The sequence below is a fragment of the Acomys russatus genome, chromosome 1 (assembly GCF_903995435.1).
Source record: "Acomys russatus chromosome 1, mAcoRus1.1, whole genome shotgun sequence".
Lineage (NCBI taxonomy): Eukaryota > Metazoa > Chordata > Mammalia > Rodentia > Muridae > Acomys > Acomys russatus.
The window spans coordinates 91,210,293-91,235,526 of NC_067137.1; the positions used below are offsets into that span (position 1 = coordinate 91,210,293).

The 25,234-nt window shown below is 46.1% G+C and overlaps 1 protein-coding gene across 5 annotated transcripts in view; it reads right to left on the reverse strand.

The window, feature by feature from the left end:
- Slc8a3 (solute carrier family 8 member A3) overlaps window positions 1-24,615 on the reverse strand; it is a 137,911-nt gene extending 113,296 nt beyond the window's left edge. For 4 of the 5 annotated variants that reach the window (XM_051148404.1, XM_051148405.1, XM_051148402.1 and 1 more), the window contains exons 1-2: window positions 24,266-24,614; window positions 4,855-6,699 (exon numbers count right to left, since the gene is read on the reverse strand). In XM_051148404.1, the coding sequence (XP_051004361.1) occupies window positions 4,855-6,638 (1,784 nt within the window). In that variant the 5' untranslated portion in view covers window positions 6,639-6,699; window positions 24,266-24,614. Of the gene's footprint in view, window positions 1-4,854; window positions 6,700-24,265 lie in introns of all 5 variants that reach the window. The other variant, XM_051148403.1, reaches the window with a different exon arrangement.
- Between the last annotated feature and the right edge of the window lie 619 nt (window positions 24,616-25,234).

A 25,234-nucleotide genomic window follows, 5' to 3' on the forward strand; every position in this document is an offset into this window, starting at 1 on the left:
AGCACAGCCAATACTGTGTTCTTCCTTGAAGAGGGCCTCTGCTATTTAATGATAGTAGATCCTACCATTTGCATATTTGACATCTGTCGCTTCAGCTATTCCCAGAGACCCCCCCAAAGGTCTGTGAGCTGCAATAACCTGTTATTTTGCATAGGCATGCTGTGAGCTTGAAATATAGAGGAGCCAGTCACTTGCTTAATGAGTGAAATTAGCATGCAGGCAAAACTCCTATCTCCGAGAGGTTTTGTTGCTGTTTGCTGTAAGACTTACAAGCTATAATTCTACAGGGACAGCCATAAAACTGGGATTCTCCTGGGTCAGGAAGGCATCAGAAGTAGCCATCACAAAATGCGCAAGTCAGTCCAGCACCAACCCTTCCCGCTCTCATTACTACTACAGCCTTAAAGAAGGTTCCTCAACATTTGAGTGGTGTCTCACAAGCACTCGGTAGGGAGCTCCTGTTCCCTTTTTATTGACTCTTTCTCAAACACAGCATTCTGCCTCGTGCTTGCATGTGTGTGTATACGTTGATCCTTTCTTCCTGAGCGTGAGATCCTGGGGAGATGAAATGCCAGCTCCTCTTAGTTCTCTACCCTCAGTGCCTGGTAATGTACTAACACACAGCAAACATCTAGTGAACGTTTGTTGAACGACTGACTGAGCACCTGCTAGGAGAAGGCCCTGTGCTGAAGCTGCATTGTTTTTCCTATTTGTATTTTGTACTCATCACCATCTTGCAGATAGATAGATAATATTAGTTCAATTGTTTCCACAACATCATCAAAGTCTCTAAAACCCATGCAGATTATGCAAAGGTACACTGCCAGTGATCCATTTGTCATATTTCAGGGTTTAGGATTTTCCATCATACCACAATGCTATAGACACCATAAAGGAGCAAAGAAGATGTGTTCATAGATCTGGCGTGCCCACACAGGCTTCCTTATGTGTGAATGTAGACATACAAATGCTACGGCACACGCGTGGAAGTCAGATGACAATGCTGGCTGTCAGTCATCATCTTTTACCTTGTCTGAGACAGGATCATTTCTTGGGTTTTTGGTTTTTGGGGTTTTTGTTTGTTGTTTGTTTGGTTTACTGTGTACATCAGGTTAGCTGGCCTGCCAACTTCCAGGGATTCTCCTGTCTTCATATTCCATCTCCCACAGGAGCCCTGGGATTATAGATGGTTACACTATGCATTCAACTTTTGTGTTCTTGGGATTCAAGCTCAACCTCTCACACTGGCACAGCAAGCATGAATACTCAGGAGCCATCTCCCTAGTTCTGGGATTCCTGATAGAGTATGTCCCTGGGTAGTGCCTAGATGACTATAGTCAAGGCAAAAGTTCCACTAGTGATATTTATTGGGCAAATAAAGCTTCAAAAGATAAGGGCTTGAAAGAGGGATTCTTCCCAAGATCACTCAGCTCCAGTTCCAGAGCTGGGTCGTTGCTATGTTGAGTCTGAAGTCTGGAATTGCTAAGTACCCATTCTTGATTCAGTTAAGCAAGTTGCTTACAAAGCTGCTTTCATTTCTAGGTGTCAATGGTTTGGTCAGGACCTCCATTTGCCTGTATGTTGGGAGGTAGCAACATCATAGGGCGTAGGATATGCTCTACTCAATATCTTTGTATCATGATGTGTACTTCCAACATAATGCTTTTTAAAGATTTATTCATTAAAATTGTGCATATGAACACTGTTTACATGTACACCTACATGCCAGAAGAGGGCATCAGATCACATTACAGATGGTTGTGAGCCACCATGTAGCTGTCGGGAATTGAACTCAGGACCTTTGGAAGAGCAGACAGTGTTCTTAACCTCTGAGCCATCTTTCCAGTTTACCCTGCCCCTCTGACAATAGTGTTTAAGGAATGAATGCCCTAGAAGGTGACAGGCCCTGTCTGGCTCTAATATTTCATATGTTCTGATGAGGACTCTTCATAATGAACAGAAACTAGCACACTCTCATTAATTACAGCCACACAGAGATCCAAGATCTCCTCAATAGTGTCTCCTGAAAATACTGTTCATTCATCACACTCTTGCTACTAACCTTGGTTACTGAACACAGACCATGAAACCAGAACATCTTGGGGCATCACAGTAAGTCCTACAAGAAAGCTGTTATTCATCTTTTATGAAAAACAGGAAATTACATCAGAGGTAATACATTTTTCCTTACACATATGGTTAAGCCAGCAGAGAAGTTAGATTTCTGACCAAAAGTATTCAATGTTCCTAGCTCTTCTACTCCATCCATAGTACTGCTGCCTCTGGTTATAAAATTACAGCTTAAAGCACCATAGGTCAGATAGCTGCACAGCAATAGAACTATGTGCTTTGGATTGCTATTCTGCAGTAAAGGAAGACCAAATTCAAACCATACTGAAGTCAAACAGCTGGGCAAAGTGACCGATAAAAATGTAAACTTGTTCATCAAGGCACGTGTGCACATGCTTGTCCATGTACATGTACACAGACACACACACAAGCCACATACACACCCAATTCACACAACAAACCACATATACACAGAGACACACAGAGACATAAACCACATGCACACAATCCACACATGCACTTACAAACCACATACAAACACACACACACAAACCACACACAGACGCACACATACAAACCACATACACACAATCCACACACACACACACAATCCACACACTCACAAATCACATATAAACACATACCCACATGAACCACACATATACAGACACACACACAACCACATACACACAACACACAGAGACACACATACAAGCTACACACACACAAACCACATACACACAATCCATACATACTCACAAACCACACACACAAACCACACACACAAGTTACACAAAACAGAGAGAGAGAGAGAGAGAGAGAGAGAGAGAGTGTTTTGGGAAAATGTAGTCATACTCACAGACCTTAGATGGATAACTGATCATTAAGAAAATGAAATTGGGGACGAATTTCTGATCTCCTGCAAACTAACTTTCCATGTCACTGGGAGATAAACACTGAGGGGGAATTCCCCTGAATCTAGCCAATTACAGGAGATTGGGTGAGTTTGATGTCATCTAATGCCTGAAAATGAACACACACATGCCAACATTACCATAAATATGTGTGAAATCTCACCAAGCTCATCTTCCCAGGGAGAGCCTGACTTTACATGTATGCATGAATACTTTCCCTAGAGCATATAATTGGCTAGTATTCTCTGAAAGGCACAGTTCTTGCTTATGCTAACAAAGGGTTATCCTTCCCAGAAAAAAATGATCACACAGTGTTCTAACAAACCAATGTGTTGGCAGCTTTTTCTCTTCAGGAGTCAGTATTCTCTGCCCTATTCTTTTAGCAAGTGAAAATATGACTTACACTCAGTGCCTACTGTTGGGTTTGCAAGATCTTAGAATGGAAACGAAGTGTTGATACTCTGACCCTGCCTCCAGGCAAGGACAGTATTGTTATTTTCACTCTTTATATGAGAGGGTTTCCTTTCAGAGTTACTAAGTGACTTGTGCAAAGTCAAAAGAGATTGGAAAGTACAACACCAGAATCCCTTGGGTCCCCAGCTGTTGGCAGCAGAACCCAAGCCTTTTAGAGTACTGCCCCATGGCTGTACCCGAGAAGGAATGCTTCAACGGCACCTTTTCTGGAACCTATGGATGTCCCCCAAGCCCATTTCTGGGAGTCCCTTACTTCTCCCTTACCTTCTGTCTTCTTAATGATTCAATTCCCCACAAGTAGAAGCTACAGTTATTGAAGCAGTATTGCACCCGCTTCTCTCCTTCACACTATCTCCTGCCTGTAGAACAACAGGTGCCCAGAGATGAGCCCCTTTCTCATCAGCATCCTCCTAAGCTTCCTTGACAAGCTGACCCTGCCATAAGCTAAGAAAGACATTCATTCCCCCACCCCAATACTATCTATGGAGGTAGAGACAGGATTCCCCATTTGCAAGAAGGGTCAGTGGGGTGAAATCACAGATGAATGGTTTCTCAGGTTCTGATGGGCAAAATGGAGGAGCAACAAGTGGCCAGATTGTTCTGAGGAGTCCTAGACTGTGAAACTGAGGGCCACACAGAAGATGTATTCTCTCCCACAAATCTCCTTCGCCACATAGCCAAAATTTAGAGCTCATACTCAAGCCTAGAGGCAAAGGACAGTGGTCCTAAGAGTTCTTCTCGATGACACTTCCAGTACTCCAGTCATATTGACTTGCCTCATTCGGGTTAGACAAACATTATTCCACAAAGTAGCTTATGGATATACTTCCAGGCATTGCCTAATTCCAGTCAGACTTCAATTTCCAAATGGAAAGAGTAGTGACTGGAATCTGGCTATTGAACACAACTGCAAGGTGGTACTGAGGAGAAATAAACCAGTGCCAACTGTTCTCTTGAGCATATTATGACCAGACTATTATTGTCCTAGGTTAATAAGTTTCCAAACTTGTAACTTTTGATATGGAAAGAGGGAGGAAGGAAACGTCTGTGTGCTTTCCTGGCTCTTGTTTGGTCGCAAGCATCCTTCAAGATCTTACAAAAGCTGTCACCTCACCCCTCTATCGTCTATTATTTTGAGTTTCAACAGACAAGACATTCCGTGTCCCCAGATCTTGTCACAGGACTCTTTGTTAAGAAACAATTTAGAAAGGGAAAACTGGAGCAGGATTTGGAAGCAGGATCTTTCCAGTACATGTGCTGATGCCTCATACCTGTGGTGAAAGCAAAGTTTGGGATTAACACTCACTCAAGGGAGCAGTGTGAGGAGGGGTACCAAAGTACGGAGAGCGATGACACGGATGGGCTATGGAGGGATGAAATACAGAAAGGTACTTACACCGTCTCATCATTCTTGAACTCCAGCTCCCCATATGTATCTTCAAAGTCCTCACCACCTCCCTTGGCTGTCCCTTCTACTGTCCTAAAAGGGACGATGACTGTGCCCCGGGCACCTGATGTCCTCAGAACCTTGACTTCCATAACACCAATACTTTCACTGACATGAATGGTATCACACTCAAAGGTGAAGATCCCTGCATGGTCATCATCCAAGATGGTAACCGTGGCCACGCAAGGGGAGGCCAGCACAGCCCTCGGCAAGGGAAGACCACTGAACATGGCTGGGGGCATCCCCTCCTCCGGCTGCTCTTCTTCTACACGGACGTTGCTCAGCCTCACAAAGAAATGTTCATCCTCCTCAAAAATGTCATCATCAATGATGCCCACAGAGAACTCCTTCTGGGTCTCTCCTGGTTTCAGAACCACAGTGCCCTCTGTGAACTCATAGTCAGCCCCTGCATTGGCAGAGCCGTCCTCTGTTTTGTAGTCCACGTACATGGTCCTGGACATGTCTCCTCCTTTCCTCACCACTGTCAGGAGGACGGCTCCACAGTTCTCCAGGCACTGGTAAGAACATGGGTCGAAGAAGACCTTGGAGGCAAAGTCCTCGGGCTCATCAGCGTGCACCTCACTCATGCTGGATGTCTTCTTGGCTTGCTCAGCTGCGTGCTTCTTAAGTATGTTGCCTGCACCAGTCATCATACGGGTGGCTTGGATGCGATAGAAGGCGCGGCTCTTCTGTTGGTGGGAAAGAGCATAGTAATTGGCCATCTCCACCAGCTGATCTAAGTCCTTCTCTGGGTGCTTTTGTTTCAGATCCTTAAGAATCCGGATCATCTCCCTGCGAGACTCATCTACTTCCTTCCCTTCCAAGGGTACCAGGTTCCCATCTAGGAAGTGAGAATTCATCATTTTCCCATCCATCTCAATGCCCTTAGGGTGGTCACCCTCTGTCTCGATGATAATTCCTCGGTGTTTATCCGTGCGGTATTTTTTGTGCATGTATTTGTAGAAGAGCAGTCGCTTATCTGCCACCCAAGCCAGCAGAACACACACTGGAAAGAAGAAGAGAGTGAGGAGGCCTTCCCAAACCTGGACCACACCAGGAGAGAAGACTGCCAGGATCATATAGAGCCAGATATAGGCAAAGATGCTCCAAGCAGCAGTGACAAAGAAGACTCGCAGGTGCTTGATCTTGCGAGTCTCCCCATCTGGGATCACATAGACACAGATGCCAATGATGATGAACATGTTGAAGGCCGCACTGCCGACGATGGTAGATGGTCCCAGATCACCAGCAATGAACCCATGGCCACACACCTCAATTAAAGACAGGAGAATCTCTGGAGCAGAAGAGCCCAGGGCCATCAGGGTCAGATTGGAGACAGTTTCATTCCAGACCCGAATTGTAGTTGTGCTGGTCTCTCCGTTGGGCTTTTTGATAGTCACTTCTCTCTCTTGGGACGTAATGACTTCAATAGATGCCATGAACCGGTCAGCAATGATAGATACCCCAAGAAACATGTATATCAGGGCCACAAAATAGACAATGACCCTGGCGATCTTGTCCCCAAGGGAAGGGTTCTCCGGATACCAGATTGGTAGGATGACACCCTCTTTGCAGTCCGATGATCCTGAACAAGACTCATTGTTCTGCCCTGCACTGGACACATCCCCTGAGTCACCAGCCTCTGCTCGAAGACCATTCAGGAAGAGCACAAAAGTAACCAGCCCAAAATGGAGGAAGGCAGAGGTGAGAGGCTGCAGCCGTAACCACGCCATACACAAGACTTAGAGTCTGGATCCACCACAGCACCAATGGTCTTCCCGACAGGCCTGAGACCTAGAAAAAAATCAGAGAGGCAGGAAAAGGCATGAGAAAAAACTAGGGGCAGCAACTGGCAGGTTCCCACCAACACAAATGGATGGTTCACCTCGATTGACATATGGCACTGACATATGGGCCCGTCTCTCACTTGGAAAAATAGATGTCAGTGGGAGACACAAATAGCTTCTCTGTCCCCAAAAAGCCATCTGGTGGAGACTCCATTGAAGAGTGGTTTGAAAGAGCTGGCAAGACTAGTGATGCCAGAGTGAGACCTCCTAGCTCTGAGTTGTAACACCACTTGTCCCTAGAATCAACTTGACATGGGTGCTTATTCCTCAAGACTTCCTTCCCCTAGCACTGTTGCTAGAAATTTCAGTCTTCTTTGTCCTCCGTTCATACTCAAGACTCTTGCGTAACTCCGGCTTTGCAAGTGTGTATGCTGAGTTGAGCAGGTTTTTTGGTGGGCTGGTCACCTGAAATTAGCACACTTTGTTCTATGTGTAACTGAACTCTGGTGGGTGAAAGCTTCTTTCTCAAACACAAAACTTCTGAAGGTATCCAGGAGTTCTGAGGATTCTTGTTTAAAAAAATAAAATTGATTTCACAGTGAATGCTGCCTGCACTGTGGCTAAACCCAAACTCTGTAAGGTGTGCCTCTGACACTGTCCACCGTGCCTTTCAGCACCCCTCCCCCATGAAACCATGCTTAGAACAGGCTGTGCATATCATGACCATTCAGCCGCTGGACTCCCTGCGAAAACATGGAAGGGCCCAGGAAGTAGAAATTGTTATGAATAAAACATACGAACATCTCTCATATACATTTTTAAAAGACTTAAGGTATATTTGGGGGTGACATATAGCTTCATCTGTTGGGCTCAAAGCACTGAGTGGTGCCTGGGGGTTGAAGAGTAGAGGGACTCAGTATTTTCAGCTGTGGCTATGAGCTTCTGACCATTTGAGTATTTTACTTACTGGCCCACTAGGAGTGGAAACAACCAAGTGGTAGTTTTTATGAGCAAGCCGCCACTTCCCCCTCTGCTAAAATCCCGTGGAGTGGGACGAGTCATGAAGGAACATGACTTCTGTCTGCACAGCACCTCAAAGCTGTCAGGGTCCCTGTCTTCTGCGCCAGCTGTTCTTCCTCCATTGGTTCTCCTTTCTGACAGCTCCGCCCCTGTGCTAGATAACAGGTGCCCTTCTTCAGACCGTCCTCTCTAACGCCCCTGCTCTGTATCCAGGCCAGTACTAAATCCTATCAGCCCTTTCCGATCTTAACCACCACCGTCATGGTCCAAGCCATGATAGTTCCTTATCCCAGGAACCTGCTGCAGTAACCTTCTAACTAAAAGCCCCACTCCAACTCTTGCCAGAGAATAAATCTCAATTCTACTTTCCTCACTCAGCCATAGTAATATTGGGATTCTGGGACTCAAACTCAGGCCCCTAAACAAGCTAAGCAAGTACTCTACAACTGAGCAATATTCCCAGTTCGTCGTCGTCATCATCATCATCATCCAGATTTAAGCATGACACCCCTCTAGTTGGAACCCTTTCATGGTTTTTCCTTTCTTGCTCTTGATATGAATCCTTGATTCCCTGCTGAGTCCTGCAAAGCCTTAAAGGAGATACATCTTTCATTATCTTCCCACCTCATCCTCTGTCGCTCTCTCACTACATTTCAGTACTGTCCTTCCTTTGTTTCATCCTGATTATACAAGCCAGTGTCCACCTCAAAACTTTTGCACATGCCATTATTCATGCCTGGAATGAGAATTTCTTCTTTGTGCCTACCAATCATAACAATGCTTTGTATCAACCAAGCAACAAAAACTTCCCCTTGCTGCTAGAAATGGGCAGTTTTCTCTATTATGTACACCCATTGGATGGAGTCTTCCCCTCTATGGCATTTGAGATACTTTGATGATTTACATTTATTTCCTAGTGTTTGATGATTAATATCTTATCCATGAAACTGTAATGACATAAGAACAGCGGCTGGGTCTCTCCTATTTACTGTGGAATCCTAAGGAGGTGTTAGCAGTGTTCAGTAAATGTGTGCTTTTGAAATGAGTAAGTGTAGCCACCGAAAAGGCTTCCTGAGAGATCAATCAGCCTTCTTCAAAAACTATTTTATGATCTAAGTAATAGTTAATTGCTTATATATATATATATATATATATATATATATATATATATATATATAACTCACAGGCAAATCTTAACTTGATTTTAGAGGTCGTGTAGGCTCTCTTTAGATTTCCAAAACACTTAGTCAGACAGACAGTTCCCAGGACCATGTGGAACATTTAAATGTGACACTGAATACCTTCAAGCACACTGCTTCTCCACGGTCACCTCACGACTCCTTTATCCATCGAGTGAGGTCCTTTCAGGACAAACTATATCCAGTACCTACTCTTAACTACAAAGTCTTCCTTCCAAAGAGCTGTGGATTAACTCCCCTTCGTGTTGTCCAGAGCAGCAGCCAAGTGCTGAGGCCCACACTAGTCCAGAAACCGGTCCTCATAACAGTGGCTTAGGGCCTCTACCTTTGACCTCACCAGGGGCTAAAGGGGTCATGAGATGACCATGGAAGAGCAGAGTGCTTAAAGGTGCGTAGAATCACAGTCATCCTTGGGGAATGTGGACAAAGGAGTATCTTGGCTTCTCACCTCTACTTTCAAAATGCCTGACTTAGTGGATTCTCATAAGCCCCATGCAGGAAGAGGTGATCACAGCTGAAGCAAGTTTTTAATCAAGAGTCCACAGTGGCAGAAGGTGGACTCCTCAAGTGAGTAGGCATCCACAGGTGAGGAAGGAAATGGGGCATCGTGGTGGTGCTTGTCCTGATCAACAGGGCAAGGACTCTTACTTAAATTCTTATTATATATTATTATATGTTAGTTATTATGTATTCTACATAGCCAGAGACTTAGGAAGGCCCCATACATGGCACATTGCAGTGCTGGGTTTTCATGGGCCACAATCAGAGGGCGTTTTCCTGAGAAAATAAGATGAAGGCAAGAACAAAGGGAAAAGAAAGAAAGGTGACTGGCGCTTAGCACCTCTACTGCTGTTCGGAGTTGAAGGTGGGAACACTTTGAGTGCCTACTTGCTCTTTCTGGCCCAGAAATGGATTCTGGCTATGGTATTGTTAGATTGTTAAGGGGACAGCTCTAATGACCAAGCTAATTATCTTTTTTAAGTGCTATTGGTCCAGGCTCAAACAAACTAAGACAGATTCTAACATTCTAGGGCGTCTCCTCACTCTCTTAAAGATCCAGACTCAGGAATAGGACTCAACTTGAAAAAGATATTAACAGTAACTGTTATTTAAAATTATTTGCTACACACATCATGCTGCCTTTAATTTTATAATAACCATATACAGTTAATAATGTTTTGATTTTTATATTTTGGAGAAAAGTGAATCTTATTTAAGTCACTTACTCAAACTGTAAGGCAAAAAATATCACTAATATAGCCAAAACACACAGGGAAATAGAATAAAATGTACCACTTTGACCATTCAATTTTACCAAAATGGGACATTTTGGTATAGAACATCAGTGGTCCCAGTCAGCTTCCAGTCTGACGTGGGCTCAGGGGCAACATGGCTGTGTCATTGTTCCCACATAGGAGACAGTGGCCATTTGACAGAGCTTCAGGGTCCCCAGGCTTACAGGGCTATGCTGGCTGCCTGCTCCTGTCACCTACCTGAATATCCTCTTTCTCATCATTCAGCTTGACAAATATTGACAAAAGCCTGTGACTTGCCACTACATGCCTGTGGGTAAAATGAAAAATGAGACACAGTGTTGGCCCACAAAGGTACACTTGAGTAGGAGTAGAAAGAGACACAAAAATAGATAATTTTCCTACAAAGTGTGAGGGTAAGGGCGGAATGCTGTGGAGACCCAGGGAGGGCACTGAGCCAGCTGGGGATTCAGGGAGGCAGTTCTGAAGGAGATGATCCCTAAAATAGGCCTGCAAGCATGAGTGAGCTTTAAAAAAAAAAAAAGAAAAAGAAGAATAAAAGAAAGAAGGAAGGGCATTTCCAGTTAAAGAGAAAGGCCCAAGCAAAGACATGGAGACTTGAAAAAGGCTGCTGCGCGCCTCAGATTATAAGAAAGAAAGTGTGAAAGGAGCCAAAAGAAGAATCTGGATGGTAGGAGAGTGTTTATTCATCACAGGTCTTCTGTGGCAGGCTGAGGATAGGGGATTTGATTCTAAGACAAGGAAAACCAATGGAGGGATTTTATTTTATTTTTTACATTTTAAAATTAATTTATTCATATTACATCTCGATTGTTAGCCCTTCCCCTGTTTCCTCCCATTCTTCCCTCCCTCCCGCTTCCCCCCTTCTCCCCTCCCCTATGTCTGTGATTGAGGGAGACCTCCTCCCCCTATATATGCTCTTGGAATATCGAGTCTCTTCTTGGTAACTTGCTATCCTTCCTCTGAGTGCTGCCAGGCCTCCCCATCCAGGGCACGTGGTCAGAAAAGGGGCACCAGAGTTCGTGTGAGAGTCAGATCTCACTCTCCACTCAACGGTGGAGAATATCATGTTCGTCGGCTAGGTCTTGGTAGGGGTTCGAAGTTTAATGCCTATATTCTCCTTGGCTGGTGCCTTAGTTTGAGGAAGACCCCAGGACCCAGATCTGCCTGTCATAAAGTTCTTCTTGTAGGTTTCCAGGACCCTGTGGGTCCTACTATTTCCCCATTCTTCCATGCTACTCTCGCCTAAAGTCTCAATAGGATGTCCTCTCCTCTGACCCACTTTCTTGGTAAGTAAAGTTTTTCATGGTACGTATCCCTTGGACTAGTGTTTTGATGTAAGTGAGTATATACCGTTTGTCTCTTTTTGCTTCTGGGTGAACTCACTCATTATGATAATTTCTAGATCAATCCCAATGGAGGGATTTTAAACAGGAGGATGCATTGGTCTGCCTTGTGTTTCAGAAAAATCCATCTCACCAAAGGCTTAGGGTGGCTATAAGAGAAGACTGAAATAGGAAGTGTCATTGAAAAATACTTATGGGGGCAGAGCACGTGCAGATAAAATGAAACTATGGTCTATTCAACACAGAGTGACACTCTGCCCCCATTCTGCTCCCTGCATGGAACGCCTGTCCTGGCTCAGCCCATGACCTCCTGTCTCTTCCCTGGCTGATTTCCTTAATGCACTGCCCCTCAACCCCCAGGGCCTTCTGCAAGGTGTCTGTGTCCTCAGCAGTGGCTCCTGACATCTTTTAATATCACTGGCAAATTTAATTAAAATCACTGTTCCTCTGCTCGTCCAGATCATTAATAAAACAATGCCACCAGGCCAGACTGAACAGTTCTCCCTCCTGCTACGCCCTCCGCTTTCTCCAATGGGAACATAGCTCAGGGCCTGTCACCAGCCTCGGTGGAGTCACTCTGCTCTGCTTCTAAATCTGGGTCCCTGCACAGGCGTCACAGCCAATTTACATTAAAGTTATAGATTCAGCCAGGCTGCACTCACTCTGACATGTCATCCCGGTGTAAGCTCATTGCAGCGTTTCCTGCGTTTTCTCTGCCTACCTGGGCGGGGCATGTTTGTGTAGAGGCCCTGCCTCCAACAAGATGCCCTGAGAAATACAGGTACTCAACTCTCTTCTCTAAGGAGTATGGCAGAGAGATGTGTCTTCTGAAGCCTAAGTAGCCTGGTTGACACCATTAGTACCTGATTCATACAGGAAAACACCACACTCAATGCTCTTCTTGCATTATTGCTTCTCCTAGCCTTCCCGGAGAAGAAGGCTTTATCATATCCATTTTACAGATGGCACATTAGAGCTCAGAAGGGCTAAGTAATCTGGCCAAGATCACAGTTACTAAGACACTTGAATTTTGGAAGTCTGCTTCAGGCACACATGATATTGGAAACCCGGATAGAAGAACAAAGTGAGTCTTTCGGGATATAGAGGCTTCCCCCCACAAGCCTGGAGATTCTACATGCTCCAAGGCACCTTGGAGCAATAGTAAGCCTTGGATTTGAAAGCAGAAAGCAAGATTGGTTCCCCATTCTGTCTCAGTGAGTGGGAGACCCTGGAAAGTCCGTGATACTCACAGGGCAGTACCTGCGTCATCTATAAAGGCCAGGTTAGGTTTGTCAGGTTTTACAGTTATTCAACTCAAAGATGTTTTGATCATTGGGAAGGAACACATTTAAATTAGATCAGCCCAGAACGGTGGAAGGGCCAGGCTTCCAGTTTAGACTTGCAAGGAGAACTTAGAGGATAAAGAATAAGCCAAGGGAAGGTGGTAGGCAGAAAAGACTGAGACAAGGTCAAAGAGAGGCTTCATTCTGGATTTACCAAAAGCCTCTTGGATTGGGTCCATTTTGTAAGCAACTGTTCTTTGACCATTTAGGGCCAGGCACTGTACTAGTGATTGGGGTACAGCCATGAATGAGTTAACTCATGTCCAGCCATATGGAGTTTATCTTCTGAGGAAAGACAAAGATAAATAAAAATAAGAATAACTGATTATAATGATATCCTGAGGAGTCACTAAAACCCTTTTCTTGTTCTTTGAGCACTCAGGTAGTAGCACTGTGGTGGTATTGTGGAGAAGCGGCTGAAGTACAGTAGAGCTTTCAAATAACACTGTCAATCTCACAGCGATGCAGGGAGAGATATCGCACAGTTCTTCCTTCTCCAATCTCATGCAAATGTCATCTCTTGCCTTCTCTTAATCTTCTCACACTTTAGTGGCATCTGAACCATCTGATGATGTCCTGGAACCCTGCAGGTCCCCCTTCCAGGAAACCACACACACAAGGGGAAAAAAAAGTCCATAGACAGAGAAGAACTTCCATCCTCTCATACTAAATATGAATCATGGATTTAAAAAGTGATAAGAAAAATAAATAAATAAATAAAAAGTGATAAGAAAGAAAAAACAATCACATGCACCCATTGAGAACATACTATATTCAATGGGTTGCATTATGGTAGGCACTTCTTAATCTTCTGTTTAACACCTTGCAGTGCCACAATGAGACAGGCATCATTCTGTGTTTTAGAAGTGAGAACATGGGGGCTTAGTAAGTTGACAACTCACAAGGGATCCATTAGCCAGTGGGTGGCACATTTGAGCTTTTAAACTCAGTATGTCAAATGCAAAGTCTGGTTCTAAACTTCAGGGGATGAGAGGATGGAGGAGGAGTACGGTAGTAACTTGGGTCTCAAGACACTCACCTCCCTCTTGGAAGCATTCCCTAACAATGTCCCCCTGCTCTACTTTTAAAAATGAGTTATTTGTTTTCTTAATACTCTGATTAGCATAGATGCATGTTTACACTGTCCTGGGTTTATCTGTGTATAGGCACAACATCTACATTTTTCTAGAAGTTTCATGAAGGATTTCAACTCAATGCAGAGAAGATTTGTTAAGCTTTTTTAATGTGGTGTGTGTGTGCGCGCGTGTGAGAGAGGGATAGAGATAGAGAGAGAGATGGAGAGAGAGAGAGAGAGAGAGAGAGTTGTCTACATGTATATATGTACACCACATGCATGAAGTACCTCTGAAGACCAAAAGAGGGCATCAAATCCCTTGGAACTGGAATTATAGACAGTTCTGAGTTGCCACATAGGTGCTGGACACCAAACCTAGCTTCTCCACAAAAGTAAACAGCGCTACGAGCTATCCATCCTCTTGTTTGAGTTTTAAATGAGTGACTTATTCTCTTTTTTTTTTTTTTTTTTTTTTTTTTTTTTTTTTTTTTTTTGGTTTTTCGAGACAGGGTCTCTCTGTGTAGCCTTGGCCATCCTGAACTCACTTTGTAGACCAGGCTGGCCTCGAACTCACAGCGATTCGCCTGCCTCTGCCTCCCGAGTGCTGGGATTAAAGGCGTGCGCCACCACGCCCGGCTGAGTGACTTATTCTCAATGAAAATCTGATAGGGCATAAGAAATTGAACTTTGACATCGTTTCTCCCTATAAAATGCCACAATTCAAAGATACATTGTAATTTTTTAATCTTGTAAAAAAAAAATCCTGAGAATCTGGGGCATCACCAATACCAAGAACCTGGGAAGGGCGGGGCCTCTTCTTAGGTTAAGTCCGCTTTCCTGTTAATTCATCTAATCTTAACATAGCCCTCCCCTAACTGCAGACAGTGACTTAAGTAAGTCCACATTCTAGAGATGTCTCTGAGCAATAACTTTGGATCCATGAAAAGTATAGACATCTACACTCTACTTCAGCTCTAAGCTTAGGCTTCCTGGGAATAGAGCCTAGACGCTTGTGTTTTTATAAAGTTCCTTCACTGATCTTTGAGATATTGCTAAGTTTGAGAATCATGGGAAAGAAAGTCAGGATCTGACTGTGTATGTTTCTTGGCATGTCAACCATTAAGGATGCTCTTGGACCAAGAGGACTTCCAGTGGAGCATGAGTTGACCTACAATTAAGCCTTGCTAGGTCGTGGGCAAGCATCTCACCTTCATGGATTCCCACTTGCTTTTGTGCTTTGCCAAGGATCGTATTCTTCATCTACATAAGGATATTTCCCCTTTTGTCGTTCTTGCATTTTATACTTTTACTGAAGATATATAAAAATAGAGTCGTAGAGTCCTATAATCTTCGCAGGGAAGTGATGCTGCTCACCTGTTTTCAGCACAATGTATTTCTAGTTGTTTTTCCTCTTAGTGATGACAACACAGGTCATTTCCAGTTCCTGCTGTTATCTCTGTGTTCATTCATTAACTCACTATCTCATGCTTGTGTAAAGCTTAGCTATGTGGCACAGGCTGGCTTATTGTGAGACGGTTACTCTAAAGCTTTGTTCTAAACTTATCTTCTCCACCCACAAACTTTAAAAAAGTAAGTTCTAATAGGAGCTAGGGATTTTTGTCTGAGATTTCTGCATTCCCATTGTCATTGCCTAAACTAGTGTCTAGCATATAGTGGATGCCTAGTATAGATTTATTGAATGGATGTGCAAAAATTTTTAGTAAGAATCATATCCAATGATTTCCCCAACCCTTGGCAATGTTCAACTGGAGGTTGGAGAACCATCTGTCAGGGATGCTGCGAGAAAAAATTTTCAATTTTGAGTAATAGAACAAAAATATAATCCTTTTTGAGTAGCACATATTGCACTGGAGAAAAGTGACAGAAAACTGAGTAATTAGGACAAAACAAGTATTATATTTGGAAGCACGTACAATGGTGTGCCAAGAAGTTTGAAGAAGAAAGGGTTGGAATGGCAAGTGATCACTGGAGCCTGTTCCATGACCCAGCTAACATTGTACCTATGCCTTGAAAATCGAAAGGACGATAACTAGGTGAAAGCCAGTGTACTGTCAACAAGGGCAGCAGGAAGCTCATTCTAGAAGAAAGGTGTAGGTGCTTGAGTGAGCAATGCGCACATAGAAAAAGCCAGACAATGTGCTGTAGAAGAGGAAATTTGAGAACAGCCATGGAAGTAGGCACGGTACCTCTAGGAGGCCATGGATGCCTGGTCAAAGAATTTGGGCATCTCCTTGAAGAATCTGAGAAGCAATGTAGGCTGAAAGTTTTTAATCAGAGGAGAGATAAGATTCATGCTTTCTTTGAGACAGACAGTCTGTAGTGATAGCAGCATGGAAACTCCATGGATGGAGAAAAGCAGGGCCTACTGGAAGCAGAGGCCAGTGTCGACTTTCTTGGCACTACGGGGAGGAGAACCTGATGCTCAGGAAGATGTGGATTTCAGAGCTACCCACCATAGAAGCAGTCTGAGCTGGAGAGCAGCGACAACAAGATGGCAGAGAAAGAATTGGAATGAAGAGTACACTCATCACATCAGCATCTTCTCCTTCACTCTGGTCCTGCAATGCTCCTTCTGGTTCAGAGATGCAAGCCCAAAGCAATGGAAGATGAAGGCAGTGACACAAAGACATGCAAGCCACGCACCTGCTGAGCTTAGGACTTTATGGAACACTAGACAAACAATTCCAGCCAGAGTCCTCGGCTCTCCAGGAAGAGATCAGGAAGTCCTTGGAATCGAACCAAGGCACAAGTGTGTTCCTTGGCCTAGGGCAGGTGAAGGGCTATTTATTGAGTCAGTAGCCCAGACATAATAAGCTTTACAGACACACTGATGAAGCATGCCTGTCCCACCCTCAGTAAGCTGACAGAAGTGTACACAAAATCAGTGTCTAAATCCAAGCAAAAAGCCCAGAAACTTAAAAGCACTTGCTGAGAATGTTAGCGCAGGAGTTTAGTTGGGTGTGTCCTGTGTATAAAAAATAAGAATGCAGTTCACACAGAAGGAACTAAAGCTATGGAATGCAGCCCTCCTAGGAAACAGTGCTAGGAGAGAAAAAAAGTTAAATTACAAAATATTAAGGTTAACTCAAAGGCAAGTTTTAGTAGAAGAAAGCTTTCTTCTGTTTGTTGATTCATGAGTAGTGGTGGTTTGGGTATATGTTGGGTGCTTGTTGAGTGCCATCGAAACTGTATCTCCTTTGAGGATCATTCTGCCTTCATAAGTTCTCAGATTTACTGAGTGCAAATATGTGTCACACTCTGGTCTAACCTCTATCCAGTCAGAATTACGTAGCTCACCTTGCCGGCTGAAACAGCTGCCAATCTTGTTCTAACCCTTATAGTCTGCTCCCCACAAAACAAAACATCTCTTTCTGAGACAGGACCTCACTGTGTAGTCTGTGCTGGCCTTGAGCTTACTCTCCTGCTTCGGTCTCATAGGTGCTGGGATTATAAGCCAGTGCTAGGAAGATCAGCCAGAAATGTCGCTTAAAGATATCTACTGCAAACAGCATGCCATTCTTATTCTGGAAGCTCTTTTCCTTTTCTAACTAAGAACTTTCTGACTTTGCCTCCCATTGATGTGCTTTATGCTCCATTAAGATAAATATAGTCTTCTGGAAGGAGCTAAGAGTGGGTCTACCCTCACAGTCTTCACATGTAATGGCCTTTACTGCAGATATCCACATATGCCACCTTCCTTGACAGGCTCTCCCCATCATCTGAAGGTTGCCTTTCTCCAGGACTCTTGGATCTACCATCTTTCATATCTTCCACAGCCCATATCATCTTCTGAGCACATTGTCGCTTTTGTCTATTTGTTTCTTAGATCATCAAGAAATAAAGATTCTATCTGGGAAAAAAAAATATGCCCTTTCTGTACACCACAGTGCTTCAGACTAGAGTCTGACATGAGAAGGGCTCAATATGCATCTAATGAATGAATAATGACTGTAGGATTAAGTGATTTAGAAACCATGTATGTTGAGAGGAGATGCCCAGCTTCCTGATGACTCTCAGGAAGAGAAGTAAATGGTTAGTTATAGCCAAAGCCCCTGAAAACATCAGTTTTGTTCCTTCAGAAGAACCAACAGAATGACGTGGTGTTGGAGCATAGTCTAAGTTGGAACTAACAGTTCCTCCTCTCAACTCTAGCCCTTTCACCTGCACCTGCCTCTTCTTCCAGAGGGTGTGAGAGTGACAACAAATATTTACACTGCATCATTCAATCAACAAAGAGTTGGCGAGCTGATGTATCAAGAGTTTACAAAGACCTTCTCCTGAACATGGTCTCCTTTTCTCTTTCCTGGGGGGGGCGGGAATCATACAGATGAAGAATCCTGTGTTTAGTTGACTGTCGAGGTTTGTACACCAGTAAGTATGGAGCCAAAACCATACTTCCCTTCCTCTTCTAACTACAGAAGTCTCCTTCCACCAGGCCTGAAGGAATGTGTCAGATGAGGAAGGGCTGAGAAAAAGCAATCTCTGAACTGACAAGACACTGGAGTAGAGGATAGACTTGTGAGAAACAGCGCAGCCTAGAGGAGATGTTGCTTTTCTTCCTGCCCCCTGGCTCTTCCACAGAGACCACCTCCAGCCTCTAGTGTTGGCACAGCTCATGGTGTGAGTGCTAGCATCCTTCTGGCCTGTACGTGGTGGCACAGGGAAGCTGGGAACCACTGTCCTTTATACAAGTTTTCTTTAAACCATTTTCCTGGAGCTTGACTCATCTTAATGTCATTTTATTTATCTGATGTTTTAAAATGTTGAAATATGGAATTCAATCATATCATTGCCTAAATGAAAAACAAATGGAGTCTGGCAAGCACTTGGGGTCATCTCTGAGACGTAGCTGGGGGCTTCTCATGTACAATCAACTCCGGTGGTGTGTGGGCCTCCCTTTCACAGCGAGCAGATAGAAGTTGTGATGCTGTGATCTCCCCCCGGCTCTCTCTCTCACACACACACACACACACACACACACACACACACACACACACACACACACTCCTCCCTTCATGATTCCCTTTAAGTTCATTCCACCTTTAGTTCCTTCTGAGGAACACAGAGGCAAAGACACAGGTGGTTCTTCCCACCTGACTAGGAAAGGGACATGGTGGTGTAGGTCGTGTGGGCAGAGCTTCTGGAAGGTCTGGGGCACAGTGCTTGTACCGGATCCTTAATAGTTTACATTTTTTTAAACATGTTTTTTTTCCCCTAGAGGGAGGAAGTGTTGAGGTTAAAGCAGAATGGTTGGAGCATTCGGGGGCCTAGAGCACCACTAACCATTTTGAGAAAGCCCTTAAGTACCGCAGTAGAAGGCAAGTAGGGGCTGCACACTGAGGAAGATCAGCTAAGGTTCACTGAGCATATTCAAATACTGAGATGATGGATATCCTATTGCGGGCAATACACAGATGGCTGGAAATAATGCTTAGACTGAGGGAGCTAGAGGCACATCCTGACCACCAGGGCAGACTGCCAAGAAATGGTGGAGAAAGGAAAAACTGGGAAGGGGATAAGTTCTTTGAACAGAAGTGGATGAGGGACCATAGGAGAGCTCAGCCCACCAGAAGTCCAGCAAGGAAAGTTCTAAGGAGCTAACGGCCTTATCTGATGGAGGTGAGTATGAAGTGAGAGAGTGAGCATTCGCTATAATTTGGAGAGCAAGAGGTCCTAGGGTAGAAGGTGTAGAAAAGTGGGAAATGAGGAACAATGAAGTGACGAGGAAATAGAATAATGATCACTCTACATTTTCAGTCGTTTAATAAAAGTAAGATGAGAAGGCAGTGGGCAGGGGAAAGGGGACAAGCAAAAAAAAGGGGGGCCCTGTTTTTAAAGTAGGATTTGTAGAGAGACAGGTCTCGTGTTAAAGGAACAAGATATCCTAGACAGGAGAAGGAATCCATTTTAGGAAGAGAGTGGCTGCTATGCAGAAAAAGAGGTGGCGGTGGGGGGTTGGGGATCCTGGTCCTGACCCTAGAGATAAGATAGGAAGAGGAAGCAAGTAGAGCAGGCAGGACCCCGAGGACGAGTGTTGGCTGTACCACACAGTCTTCTCCTTTCTACTGGATGCTGAAGCCCTCTACTCTCAAAGCTTTGCCTGGAAGCGGGAGTAGGATTAGCTTCTAGCCCTCCTGTCCTCACGTGACCTGGCACTTTTGCACATCCAGGGCCACCTTACTTGTCAATCCAAGTATCAAAACAGTTCATTCTCCTTGGCCTGTTCCATACTATGTCTAGGATGAAATGAAGCAGTTTTCTTAGCAGATGTGACTCTGTATACAATATCGAAGTATCTGGGATCCTGCAATTAGATTTAACCATTCCCCATATAGTTCTTTAACGAAGTCTGTCTTCATACGCATGTGAGTTTTCCATGGTCTCTATGGATTTCATATGTAAGCAAACCTTCCTTATCCTCCCAGGCTCCTTCTGAGGTGCTTCTCATATCCTCAGAGATCTCCCCATTCCTCATATTTTAGGGTTTGTCTGGCTCTGTGCTCAGGAAGCAAGTCTTACTTACCTAGAGGCATTTCTCCTTCTAAGGCTTCCCTGTCCAAGGCAGGGTTTAGAATGCCTATTCAAGACACATGAACGTATGAACAATCAGACAGAAGCCAGCCGCATGAAAGAAAATTAGAGGATCATCTTCCTTAAAAGACCACTGTAGGGCTGGGGCGATGGCTCAGCCATTAGGTTCTCGGCTTACAGCCAAAAGCCTAAGAACATTCTAATGTGTACATAAAAACAGATAGAGGAACCCCTCCCTCCATCAGCACACTTGAGGATCTACAGAAACTTCCCACTGGCCCTGTAATCCAGTTTCTGCATGTTGTATAAAACACCAATTCTTCACTCCTGGAGTTAGAGCCTTCCTCATGCCTCACTGGAAAATTCCATGCAAGTCCTCAGCATAGAGTACAAGCCCTTCACAGTTTGACCCTAGGGCTTCTCCAGCCACAGCTTCCCATATCCCTGTGTACAGACCCTTGGGAAAACCCCTCTCTCCGCTTTAGGCACTTTAAACAGTGATTCTTTCACTCAGCAGTGCCCTTTCTTCTCTGTCTCTACTCTCCGCGCTCTCACCAATGCGAACCTGAGCTCATCCTTCTCCCAAGAGTCATCCTCATGGCCCTAAGGAGAGGTGATCATTTCTATTTACTTCCCCTGATCTGCCATTGCCCTTCGTGTGACAGAAATCACTTTGTACAGCAATTGCCTAGTCACTGGTTGGTTGTCCCTGATAGAATGTGTGTTTATGAGGAAAGGAACCATTCTATTTTGTTTGCCTCAGTACCTAGCTCATGTCTGGCAGAGTAGGTGCTAGCAGAATGCGTGCTCAATAAATGTCTCCCAGAAAGAACAAGCAAAGGCTTTCTCTTTTGGAGAAAAATGTTTGAACCTCTAGGCAAAGCAACTGGGCTTGAGTGAGGGGAATTACTCCTCTCTACTTATCCAACTTAGTAGTGTGAACAGAAAACAAGATAGTGACATCTCCTAAACCCTAACTGTGGGCAATGGCTGTACTGTGCAGGGTGAGAAACCATGCCACATCATTACCTGAGGACAACACCCATCACAACGACCAGAGATTATACAAAAAACAAAGCAGCAGCAGCAGCAGCAGCAACAATGAACTGTTTTGCCAGCTCGTGGAGGTACCCAGAGTAAAGGGATCTTCGAACTTATTTGTATAGTTCTACAGAGTAAATAAATATCCTGATCAAGGGCTTACCCTTGAGCCACAACCTTGTCTTGCTGCCCCTCCCCCCAGTCTGTTGATGATGATGATGGTGGTGGTGGTGGTGGTGATGAGGACTAAGACGACAATGATGGGATCTCACTAAATTGCCCAGGCAGGCCTTGTATTTGTAACCCTCCTGCTGAGATTACAGACCTACACCACCAGGCCTTGCTTGATATTTCAAAGAGAACAAAGCAAACGGCAGCAAAACAAAGTTGGCCAGAAAACTTCTCATCCTTTCTCTGACCAAGAGTAGAAGACGCCCAGGGAAGGGAAGGTGTAAGGCTCTGATTTAATTAGTTTAACCAAATAATTACCAACTGCCTGCTCTATGCCAGACACAGGGATAGGCCCTGGGGATAGGGTTGTGGATAAAGGCAAGCCATCTTTCATCTCTTTATGGAGCTCGTTGTCCAGAGCTGTGCCCAGCATCACTCAGTCACATCAGTAAAATTCAGTTGTGTCTTAGATCACTTCAAAGTTCAGGTTATGGGTGTCTGAAGTAAGGAAACCTAACCTACTCAGAGCAGGAGTGGACAGCTTTCTTGGGTAAGGGATGTTGAGTGCTGGAGTGAAGAACAGAAGCATTCCTTGCAGGAGGACTTGCACCACGGCCTTCTGGGTTTTCAAGTTAAGAAGGAACCTCTGCAATCAAGTCCCAGTTATGCAGGCTCTGATGGGGCTTCTTAAACACACGCACGCGTGCACACACACGCACGCACACACATGCAGGCACACTTAAAGTTCATTTATTTAAAGAAAGAGACCTGTGTGAAGGACTGTGGTGAGAATAGTAGATTTCAGTAAGGGCCCCCGGTGACCAGTCCCTATTCCTATCCACTCACCGAAAGCTCTGGCCAGTCAACCATCCACTGCCGGACCGGACCTGAATTTAGGGGCAGCTTCCTCTCAAAGTTGGCTGAGCCAGCCAGGGGCAGCCAGCAGCGTGGGAAGATGGGCAGAAGGGCCAGCGTGAGGTCACGGGCCCATACTCAGTGAACTGATGCCCCTATTTCAGGAAGAGCATGGCGCAGCAGCTATATTTGAAAACCGAGGTTAAGTAAACAAGAGCTCAGCTCAAGTGGACCGGGCACAACAGCTGTGGAAGATTAATCACACCGGGCTGCTGCAAGTCACCAGGTCGCTAGACGCCTGCAGGCTTCCCTTTCGGTACCCGACCAGAAGACCGATGTGTTCCTATCATGGACCCACAGCTCTTCCCCTTTGGGGGTTTCTTGACCACGCAGAAACTGGGCACCTGGCGCCCAGCTGCAGCCTGCGTTTCTGATACATTGCACCCAGTTTCAATCTTTCTGCCTGGGAAACCCTAGCACCAAACGTTCAGATGTCTGCTTCTTAATCGCCAAAAGAGAAAGGGAAATAGGCAGGAAGGACAGGAGGCAAGCAGTGAGTGAGGACATTTACAGCACTGCACTAAAGGCGTTTGCTCTACTTAGCCCCCCCTCCCCCTTTCTCCATGGTTAAAAATAAAACACAACGAATGAAAAGGAAAAACTGCCCCCCCAAGCCCCTCTAGCAAATCGTTTTCATCCTCTGCCCCAGTGGCTCAGGTCCTCAGGGCAGGTCAGCTAGGGCCCGCAGAAACAGAGCTGGCCTTTAAATGTGCGTGCTTGCGTGTGTGTGTGTGTGTGTGTGTGTGTGTGTGTGTGTGTGTGTGTGTGTGTGTGTGTGTGTGTTGAGGGAAAGGAGGGGGAGCTTAATCATATACTTTTGCTTCTCCCCACGGGGGCTCTAGCTCTCCCAGACCACCAGGTCTGGAAGCTCAGGACTTAACAGTTGCTCCCTCTTGCCTATCCCCCTTGGCCTAGGGGCCCGAGGGGGTGGGGATGGGGGTGGGGACTTGGAGGGAAGGAGGTAAGCTGGGGCTGCGTTTGTGGGCTGGTGGCAATGGAGTCCCAAGGTTGGGGTGCATGCGTGCCTGTTTGCCTGTGTGTGTGTGTGTGTGTGTGTGTGTGTGTGTGTGTGTGTGTGTGTGTATAGCGCGCGCACCAAGGGAATAACGCGGTACCTCTCCTAGCTCCAGAACCAGGTGGGCACTCAGTCCCAGGAGCTCACACACCCTGGCAGCGGCGACACAAGCAAGCGCGCACACGCGCGCGTGCACACACACACACACACACACACACACACACACACACACACACACGGCATGCAGCTTGCCCATTGAACTACACCCCCAAACCCCCTCCCCGCCACTAAGTCAGCAAACCGAGGGCAAGACTGTTCACACGTTTTCAGTGCTGTGGCTCACAGGCATCTCTCGCGGCACCCCCAACACCCTGGTTTAGACACTCTGCCAGATCCTCCCTCCAGCACCGCATATACAACGTACACTTTCCCGGGCACCCTCCCCCACTTTTTCTGGCACTAAACCCGCCGCAAGGCAGTACATGTGAATGATCTTGAGAAATAACTTATGATTCTTCTCCATCAGGGACCTTACTGGGGACATCTCGAGCCCCGTATTTCGGAGTCCCCTACTTCTGCCGCCCACCAGGGTAGGGAGTTGTGGGCTCATCCAATTACTCACCGACTCCCCTCGGCCTCGGGCGCCTGATGGGCAAGTGAGGCGGGCTAGGAAGGTGCCGCGCCGCCGGCTCCTTACCGGCCGCAGCGGCTCATCGCCCCCGCGGGCTGCGGGCCGGCTGCAGCGGCGTCCAGGGCATGACAGTCTACGGCGGCTGCCCGCAGAGCTTTTGGGCTAGCAGCTGTCAGGGGGCTGCCCGGCAGCGCATCTGGAGCTCGAGAGCTGGGGCCAGGGCGCAGGGCGCGTGGTGCGGACCCTCGGCGCCCAGCCAAGTAACAGAGACTGTCCGAGGGGTCCAGGCAAGGCCCGGAGTCCCGGCCGCCTTCGCCTGGGGATCCCTGCGGGAGGGGCGGGACGGAGCGCGCACGGCGCGCCCTGGCGGCTCAGAGGGACCCCGGCGGGGGCTGACTGCCGCGTCGCCCGGGGCTTTCCCGGGGCTGCGAGCGTGCAGCTCAGCCTCTCCCGTTGTCACCACGGGAGACGTCTCAGCCTCACCGCGCGCAGAGGGGACGAGTGTAGGGCCTGGTTTCTGGGCGAGCCTAGAGCTTTACCCATTAAGCCTCTGCAAGGAGCCAAATCAAAAAGCCAATCTCCAAGCCTCCAAGGCCGACGTCACCCTATCAGCTGGGAGACAGCCACACCGAATGACAAGCCGCGCATATTTAGCCGCGAGCACGGAGAGGAGATTTCCACAAGGCTTCTCCGCAGGCCTGGAACACCAAGCACGAACCTTCGTGCAGAGAGCCTCGGAAGATCGAATGCCGACGGACGCAAGCCTACTCGGAGGCCACCCACCCACCCAACCATTGAGCTTAAAGCCTAGAGCACCCGGACAGACAGCAGCTGCAAGGAGGCGACGCGTCCTGACCTGGATTTCCCAGAGTTGGAAGCTCCAGGCAGCAAGCAGAAGCTCAGCACCGGCTTTCCCCTTGTCCTCAGGAGACTCTGCCTGCAATCCCGAAATTAAGTCCC